General features: G+C 40.8%; 1 protein-coding gene across 1 annotated transcript in view; it reads left to right on the top strand.

Moving 5' to 3' along the window:
• LOC115217492 (NADH dehydrogenase [ubiquinone] 1 alpha subcomplex assembly factor 3) overlaps nt 1–3,749 on the top strand; it is a 14,249-nt gene extending 10,500 nt beyond the window's left edge. The window contains exon 5 of the mRNA XM_029787202.2: nt 3,347–3,749. Coding sequence (XP_029643062.1) covers nt 3,347–3,709 — 363 coding nt within the window. The 3' untranslated portion in view covers nt 3,710–3,749. The remainder of the gene's footprint in view (nt 1–3,346) is intronic.
• Nucleotides 3,750–10,120: the final 6,371 nt, after the last annotated feature.

Below are 10,120 nucleotides of genomic sequence, written 5' to 3'. Positions count from 1 at the left end.
GGCGGGGCAGTCACAGACACACAAACATATTTACATATGCATATATATACACAAACATATATACATATACATACATTTTCTATTCAGCCACAGAAAAACCCACCTCAACAATATTCTGTCCAACCCATGCCAGCTTGGGAAAGTGGACGTTAAAACGTCGCTGCTGCCGCCGCCGACGGTCTCTTCTTCCGTATTCATTACTATGCAGTGGCTGTTACAGTTCATTGTGTTGTACTCCCAAAGGAAGGTACATTACTCTTCTTGTTTCAACATATCCAGTGTTAAAAACAGTTGTCCCCTCTTTATAGCTGTAGTTTGGTTAAGCAGTTAAAAAATATCATCTTATTAGATGAAGGCCATAGTTAACATGAATAATCTCTATTGTAAATATATCAGAAATACACATTTCAACTTGGAAAACTTTTACTTGTTTCAGTCACTGGACTGCAGCTATATATTAGGGGTCCACAGTGAATGGTATAGTCAAACAAATCGTCCCCAGTATTTATTCCTTTAAAGTCTAGTACTTATTGTTTTTGTCTCTTTTGCTGAACTACTAAGTTACAAGAACATAAATACTGGTTGTCAAGCAGTGTTGGAAGACAATCACAGACACAAACACATCTGCACATCAAGATATATATATATATAAAGTGAAAGTTTACGAAAATAGACAAAAGACGAAGGCAGGTGGAGTACAAACAAACAAATGTATTAGTATAGCGCTCAGGAATAAAAACAGAAAAAGTCTTTTACATTTCGAGCCTACGCTCTTCGACAGAAAGATACACAGAAAAAAACAAGGAGAGAAAAAAATGCGTGTAGGAGCTAACGATCTATCATGGCGATATATATACCGTAAATCCTCGAGTATAATCTGCATTTTTCCTCCAAAATTTAAAGGTCAAAATCCCTAGTGCGTACTATATACGAGGTTAAAAATGAAAATTATTTTCTAAGCAATGTCCGAATCTCTATTTGTTGTCCGTCAATGTTTATTCAGATGCATTTTGTGATGTTGGGCGCGAAAATACCTTAAGCTAAGCCTAAAAGCAATGAACTCATAAAAGAATCATCCATAACTTGCAGTAAGCAACATTTATTAAACGTTATTACTTTTATTACTGTTATTTCTTTATTTTCTGCAAACAAAATGCACAAAAAAAGCTACACGTTTGCATTATGTTATAAATACAATAATAATAAAGGACGTTACCGTATACAGGTTTACAAACCAAGGACGTTATATAGACCTCCTTGACTCAAGTTAGAGAAGGGGTGCGTATTATACACAAGGTTTAGGTTTTTCAGAGTTACAGCCCCCTAAAAATTCCCTTCGTATTATACTCAAGGGCAGACTATACTTGAGGATTTATGGTATATATATATGCTGGTGCCACATTAAAAACATCCAGTACACACTGTAAAGTGGTTACCATTAGGAAGAGCATTCAGCTATAGAAACCAAGCCAAAACAAACTGGAATCTGGTGCAGTTTTCTGGCTTGCCAGCTTTGGTCAAACCACCCAACCCATGTTAGTTTGGAAAACGGACATTAAAGGGTGAAGATAATGTATGTATGTCTATAAATAGGGAGAATTCACAAAAAAACAAAAGAGGAAGACAGGTGGTATTGACAACAAACAGATGTATAATGCTCAGGAAATGAAAAAGTCTTTAACGTTTCGAACCTATGCTCTTCCACAGAAAGGAACACAGAAAGAAACAAGGGGAGAAAATAAAGAATGTGTAGTGGCTAGCAATCTATCGTGACGAATGCCGGACAGACCTATATATTAGTTCAAGTAATAAATAATTTGCGCTTTTTGGAAGTAAATTGTAGGGATGCATTTTGAACTTCACAGGTTTAGAATTGAAATGGAAACTACAGTATTTAAAAAAAAATAAAACAACCTCATCTGTTATTCACACTTAAGTAGTGAAAGTGTGCATGTCTTAGTTTAATATTAAATTTCATTCCCCTAAAATGGATGAATTGAAAGTGCATCTCTGACATGTGATGTTGTGGGAGTTTAAGAATGGAAAAAATCATCACAGAAACAGCTAAGAAAATATGCAATGTTTATGGCCAAGGTATCATTACTGAGTGACAAGTATGAAATTGAATTTCAAAGTTTCATTCCAGAGATCTGTCATTGAGAGATCAACTTAGACCAGGACACTCATCACACTTTGATCAAGATGCTTTAAGAGCAATCCTCATGAAAGTATTTGGGAATTAGCAACTGACCTCAACACCTCCCAATCCACTATTTGCCACCACTTGGAAAACATAAGAAAAGTCAACAAGCTGGGTGTTTGGCTTCTACATACTCTTAGTGAGAAGACATGGGAAGATTGCATGTCCATAGTGACAAGTTTTCTTTCAAGGCAGAGAAATGACCTGTGGCCGTTGCCAGCCTCGCCTGGCCCCCGTGCCGGTGGCACGTAAAAAGCACCATCTGACCATGGCCGTTTGCCAGCCCCGTCTGGCACCTGTATCGGTGGCACGTAAAAAGCACCCACTACACTCACGGAGTGGTTGGCATTAGGAAGGGCATCCAGCCGTAGAAACATTGCCAGATCAGACTGGGCCTGGTACAGCCTTCTGGCTTCCCAGACCCCAGTTGAACCGTCCAACCCATGCTAGCATGGAAAGCGGACGCTAAATGATGATGATCATCATCATTACAGTGATGGAAAGTGGGTCGTTTATGACGTTAAATCTCCACAACCTACCTTAAAAGCTGAGCTCCATGGAAGGAAGGGTTATGTTGTATGTATGATAAGATTAGCATGGTATTCATTTTGAGTTTTTAAACTGCAATCAAACACTAAATACTGACTTATACTCTCAACAACTGCAATGTGTGCATGAAAATCTTTTGAGAAAATGCCCTGTACTCATCAATAGGAGAAACATTGTGCCTCTCCATGATAATGCCAGACTACATTCAGCAAGAATCATGCAGGATAAAATATTGGATTTGGGCTGGTTTGTTCTACCCCATGCACCATATTCACCAGACCTTGCACCAACTGATTTTCATTTTTTTTTTTTCTGCTCTCTACAAAATGTTCTGCTGAGGAACACTGGTATGCATGGGCAACTGCTGGCCTTCCATAATCAACCTTGCCTGGACTTGTACCTTGGAGGGTAACTTTCTAGGTGCAATCCCATGGTCATTCATGACTGAAGGGAGTCTACCAATATTATTATTATTATTCCTTCCCTCATAAGATTATCTCAAAAAATGTTTTAATCTTAAATGAATTGACTGTTCCCAGTATTATCACAATTTCTCTTGAATTAAGTGATAACATCTTATATCTTTGTTACTTTCAGGACCATGCTTGTTCCACATTTAACTTTCTCAATGCTGAACGTCGGTTTGTGGCTGCAGGATTGATACCACCAAATTTCGAATCTGATGAGAGCCAAGGTGTTGCTGTAAAGATTGGAGGGTTAAGCAACAGTGCATTCATGTTTCAAACTGGAATTTTTGAAGCTCCAAAAGAACCTGAAAAAGTAAAAAATATTACAAAAGAACTGCTTGGAGAAGATAACGAAAAATTGTGGGATGTGTTTCAAAAGAAATACTTAAAAAGGCATGATAGTATTAAAGAGGAAAGTGAGAAACATGACGAGAAAGAATATCTAAAAAAGGACCCTTTAAATCAAGATAAAACTGAGGATGAGAAAAAGTGATTAAATTATTTGGTTTTAAAAGTTTAGGGAAACAAAAAAAGGCCTTTAGAGTTTTCTTTCTCTCTAAATACACATATACATAACATTATCATTGATGTCATTTTCATCACCACCATCATCATTATTTTCATTGTAAAAGACACCCATGCCATCATCATCATCATCGTTTAACGTCCGTTTTCCATGCTAGCATGGGTTGGACGGTTCAACTGGGGTCTGGGAAGCCAGAAGGCTGCGCCAGGCCCAGTCTGATCTTGCAGTGTTTCTACGGTTGGATGCCCTTCCTAACGCCAACCACTCTGTGAGTGTAGTGGGTGCTTTTTACGTGCCACTGGCACAGGTGCCAGACGAGGCTGGCAAACGGCCACGATCGGATGGTGCTTTTTACGTGCTACCATCATTGATGTCATTTTCATCACCACCATCATCATTATTTTCATTGTAAAAGACACCCATGCCAGCACCACGTAAATAGCATTCATGTCAGTGCCAAGTACGAGTGCACCTGCGCTGGTGCCGTGTAAAAAGCATCCATTATACTCTATAAAGTGGTAGGCATTAGGAAGGGCATCCAGCTGTAGACACCATGCCAAAACAGACAACTGGAGCCTCGTGCAGTCATCTGGCTTGCCAGCTTCTGTTTAACCATTCAACTCATATCAACATGGAAAATAGATATTAAAGGATGATGATGATGATGATGATGTTTATCAATTTTGTTGTCATCATCATCATTTTCATCACTGTTGTCACCATCGTAATCAATCATTTTCATCCATCTGCTTCATCCTGTTAGCATGGATTGGACAAGTTCTTAGTATGCTTTGCCATGTGGTTTGTTTTGACGTCTGGCACACAATTACAGACCCAGTTATAATAATAATGAAATTATTGTATACAGTGCTCAGGTGCATCACAACTTGTCAGAAAGTGCGTATAAAGCATATGCAGTAATGTACAAATGTCTGGAAAGCGAACAATGTATGAGTCAGATACATGCTTGCGTGTGTATGGAGGGGAGAAAATCAGGTGTAGTGTTGGCGAATCTCAGAAAGCATGGAAGTTTTGAAGGATGCAGTGCTCCGACAACTAACAACTGATGCCGGCAATTTATTCCATGCTTCAACAACTCTCAGGGTGAAAAAATGTTTCCTAAAGACATGGGAGCTGTGCTGTTTTCTGACTTTGCAAATATGTCCACGGGTGTTAGACGGGTGGATTACAGTTGATCACATCAACCCCAGTCTTTGTCTGTAGCAGGACTAGAGAGCCTCCTACCCTGCAGAAGGTCTGTTTTCTAACTGTTGCCCTGGAATGGATGTCAAATGCAACTAGAGCAGCTACAAAAGGCATGAAGTTATATTAGGGAGTCATTCCGTAAAGGCTTCACTGAGTCAAAATAGCTGGAAGACGAAACAGGAGTCAAGGTGAAATCACCCAAGAAAGCTATCATGGTCAACTTGACCTTTTTGTCTACAGTAGATCATATGAAATATGGTTTCAGGTATAAATGAGCTGATTAATATAATCAAGACTGTGTGCCAAAGCAAAAGGTTTAAAAAAAAAAAAAAAGACAGGAAATTTAGCATTTATTTATGGTGACCAGAAATGAGATTTATAAATGCAAGGGAGACTACCCACCACAACGTCGAATCTTTGTGCCGTCGCTATGTCCCTGAGACCTTGCACATAGACACACATCAATGTATAGGAATGTCGACGAGCCGTTTATAAGGCTGAGCGCTTTATGGATGCAAAACCATTGGTCGTCCTATCATCAGCCATATCGTTTAACTTCCTGTAAACACATTGTTTTAACGTTCAGTGTGCTTCTTTTTCGGATGTATGATCCTCCAGAAATGGTAAATTACAGGACTCAGTATTTATTTATTTTTTATTTTTATTTTTATCTAGTTTCAGCTCACGAGCTGTGGCCATGCTGGGGCACCGCTATTTGGTGTTGCTACATGATTTTACTTCACGAATGCATTTTAGCAATTGCCATTTGGTGCATGAGAGAGTTTGATGCAGCTGCCCTCATCTGCACCTCCTGCCGTGAAGTTGGTTCATCTGGGACACCTGACAAGAAGAGATCTAGTTTTATTTTAAAGACATCTGCATCCACCCCATGCAGGTCTCTCAGGTTCTTCGGGAGGATATTGAAGGGCTGTGGGCCTCTGAAGCCCAGGCTATCACAGTATCTTGTCCTACATCTTGATGGCAAATTTGGAGTCCTTGGCACTATGCAGTGGCGCCCAGTTCTGGCATTTGTGTAACTCTCGATGCCAAAGTTTGGGACAAGTCCTTCTAGGATCTTCCAGATGTATATTATGGCATATCTTTCTCGCCTACGCTCTAAGGAATAGAGTCTTAATCTCTTGAGTCTTTCCCAGTAGCTTATATGCTGCACAGAGGCTATCTTCTTGTAGCTTCGTTGGATACTCTTTACTCTTTTATTCTTTTACTTGTTACAGTCATTTGACTGCGGCCATGCTGGAGCACCGCCTTTAGTTGAGCAAATCGACCCCGGGACTTATTCTTTGTAAGCCCAGTACTTATTCTATCGGTCTCTTTTGCCGAACTGCTAAGTGACGCGGATGTAAACACACCAGCATCGGTTGTCAAGCAATGCGAGGGGGACAAACACAGACACACAAACATATACACACACATTTATATATATATACATATATACGTTAGGCTTCTTTCAGTTTCCGTCTACCAAATCCACTCACAAGGCATTGGTCGGCCCGGGGCTATAGCAGAAGACACTTGCCCAAGATGCCACGCAGTGGGACTGAACCCGGAACCATGTGGTTGGTTAGCAAGCTACTTACCACACAGCCACTCCTTGTAGATTGTTCATTGTAATTGAAAGGCTCCGATTTCCAGTGCTCAGAGTTACTCGCTTCCGATCATCAGCTTGTAAACCAAGCCTGCTTTTCTTTGGAAATATTCGTTTGGAATATTTCAAAGGAAAAAGGTGTCAAGCTAGCAGAATTATCAGCATGCCCGGCACAATGCTTAGTGGCATTTTGTCTTTACGTTCTGAGTTCAAATTCCACTGAGGTCGACTTTACCTTACATCCTTTTGGGGTCAGTAAACTAAGCACCATTTGAGCACTGGGGTTGATGTGATCAACTGTACTCCTCCCTCGAAATTCGTGGCTTTGTGCCAAAATTTGAAGTCAGCATTTCAAAGGTAAAGCAGGTTCAGTTGTCCAGCTGGTGATCAGAAGTATGTAACCCTGAGTACTGGACATTGGAGCTTTTCAGTTATAATATAGGATCTTTTCCTTTTGAACGGCAGACAATTTCTAGTTAACTAAACACTTTAAAACTTCGTATACTGGTAGAATGTGTCAAAATAAAACATTTTTTTCTCTTGGCTTTCTTGAGAAAATTATAATTTGTTTGTTTAATGTAGTTTAATTTTTCGAATTTTAACCAATCCTATGCTCTCTTTTGAGCTAAAATAATTTGCTCGGATTTTCAAACGAAATATCTTACAAACCATAGAATTTTCTCAATAAAACCAAGAGAAAATGATGTTTTATAAACACATTCTACCAGTATACGAAGTTTAAAACTTTTTAGTTACCTAGAAATTATGTTACAAACTGCCGTTCAAAAGGAAAAGATCCATAATATATTAAATTGACATCACTTAACGTCCGTCATCCATGTTGGCATGGGTTGGATGGCTTGTCTCACACACACACAAAACAGACTTTTCTCTATTAAATCTGCTAAGACTGGTTAGTTGAGGGTTATAGAAGACACCTGTTCAAGATACCATGCAATGAGATTGAACCTGAAGCCAAGTAGTTAAGAAGTGAATTTCCTAACTACACAACTGTTCTTGCTTAATAATGTGTCTAGCATAAGCACAAGCCTCTTTAGGGAAGTCAAATTAGTCAAAGCAATTGACCTCAATATTTGACTGGTATTTTATTTTATAGACAAAAAGATAAACTTCACCTCTGTGGGATTTGAACTCAGGATGTAAAGAACCTCAAAAAATATTATCTTTCATAGGCGTAGGAGTGGCTGTGTGGTAAGTAGCTTGCGTACCAACCACATGGTTCCGGGTTTAGTCCCACTGCGTGGCACCTTAGGCAAATCTCTTCTACTCTAGCCTCGGGCTGACCAAAGCCTTGTGAGTGGATTTGGTAGACGGAAACTGAAAGAAGCCCGTTGCATATATATATATATAAATGTATGTGTGTGTAGAGGTTTGTATGTCTGTGTTTGTCCCCCCAACATCACTTGATAACCGATGCTGGTGTGTTTACGTCTCCGTAACTTGGCAAACCGCTAGAATAAGTACTAGGCTTACCAAGAATTAGTCCTGGGGTCAATTTGCTCGACTAAAGGCGGTGCTCCAGCATGGCCACAGTCAAATGACTGAAACAAGTAAATGTGTATTATCTTTTACTTGTTTAAGTCTCTTTGACTAGCCATGCTGAGTCACCACCTAGAAGAATTTTCGTTGAACTAATCAACCCAAATACTTATTTTTTTAGACCTGGTACTTATTCTATCAGTCTCTTTTCCCAAACAGCTAAGTCATAGGGACAAACATGGAAGTTATTTTTTTTCTTCTGAAGGTGCATTGCTTTGTGTTAGGGGCGTTTGGCTCACAATCGTTATATTGGGGGTTTGGATTCTCGGTAGCATGTGTCCTTAAGCAAGACATTTTATTTTGCATTGCCCCAGCTGTGATACCAGTGCTAGTGGCACATAAGAGAACCCTCCGAACGTGGTCGTTGCCAGCGCTGCCCCGATTGGCTTCCGTGCCGGTGGCACGTAAAAAGCACCATCCGACCGTGGCTGTTGCCAGCCTCGTCTGGCACCTGTGCTGATAGCACGTAAAAAGCACCCACTACACTCATGGAGTGGTTGGCGTTAGGAAGGGTATCCAGCCGTAGAAACATTGCCAGATCAGACTGGGCCTGGTACAACCTTGTGGCTTCCCAGACCCCAGTTGCACCGTCCAACCCATGCCAGCATGGAAAGTGGACGCTAAACGATGATGATGATGCCCCAGTCCACTCAGCTGGCAACAATGAGAAGTATCTGCAATTCAAAGGGCCAGCCGTGTCACATTTCGTGTCCAGCTGAATCTCCCTGAGAACTACATCTGGTTCTACCAGGTTCAGTCCCACTGCATAGCACCTTGGGCAAGTGTCTTCTACTATAGTCTCGGGCTGACCAAAGCTTTGTGAGTGGATTTGATAGAAGCCTGTCGTATACATATATGTGTATGTATATGTTTGTCTGTTACCCCACCATCGTTTGACAACTGATGCCGGTGTGTTTATGTTCCTGTAACTTAGTGGTTCGGCAAAAGATACCGACAGAATAAGTATTAGACTTACAAAGAATAAGTCCTGAGGGCAATTTGTTTGACTAAAGGCGGTGCTCCAGCCAAATGACTGAAAGAAGCAAAATATATATGTATCGGTGGCACGTAAAAAGCACCCACTACACTCACGGAGTGGTTGGCATTAGGAAGGGCATCCAGCCGTAGAAACATTGCCAGATTAGACTGGGCTTGGTGCAGCCTTCTGGCTTCTCAGACCCCAGTTGAACCGTCCAACCCATGCTAGCATGGAAAGCGGACGCTAAACGATGATGATGACACACACACGATAGGTCTTTTTCAGTTTCTATCTACCAAATTTACTCAAGGCTTAGTTCAGCTTGGGGGCTATAGGAGAAAATGCCCAATGTGTTCTATAGTGGGACTGAAACCAAGACCACATGGTTGGAAAGCAAACTTTTTAAACACACAACTATGCCGGATTTCTTTATATATCTTAATGACAAACTTTTGTGCAGAGATGTAGACTGTAGCTGATTAGAGCAATCAAATTTATTTTATTGATCCCTAGAAAGGATGGCAGGAAAAATTAACTTTGGCATTGAAAGGTTACAGCTCTGGCGCTATGGGCCATGAGATTAGAATATCATAGGAAGGAATCACAAGACAGATTCTTCAAGCTGAGTCAACGAGTAAGGAGTAGACCCAAGAATAAGATGGTTGAACAATATTCATAGACTTACTTGGTCATGTTTGGGAATCCAGGTAGAAAGTGTATCAATGGTTGATTTGGATAGGACTCTACCCCCACATGACTCTCCCAAGAGTAGAGTGTGGAGAAGAAGGATGAATGGATTGGAAATCATCATCATCATCGTTTAACGTCCGCTTTCCATGTTAGCATGGGTTGGACGGTTCAACTGGGGTCTGGGAAGCCCAAAGGCTGCACCAGGCCCAGTCAGATCTGGCAGTGTTTCTACAGCTGGATGCCCTTCCTAATGCCAACCACTCCGTGAGTGTAGTGGGTGCTTTTTATGTGCCACCGGCACGGAGGCCAGGCGATGCAGTGCTGGCTACGGTCACGT

This window comes from Octopus sinensis, linkage group LG11, assembly GCF_006345805.1.
Source record: "Octopus sinensis linkage group LG11, ASM634580v1, whole genome shotgun sequence".
Taxonomy (NCBI): domain Eukaryota; kingdom Metazoa; phylum Mollusca; class Cephalopoda; order Octopoda; family Octopodidae; genus Octopus; species Octopus sinensis.
Note: the sequence above shows the minus strand (reverse complement) of the source record. Positions and strands in the feature narration are given on the sequence as shown.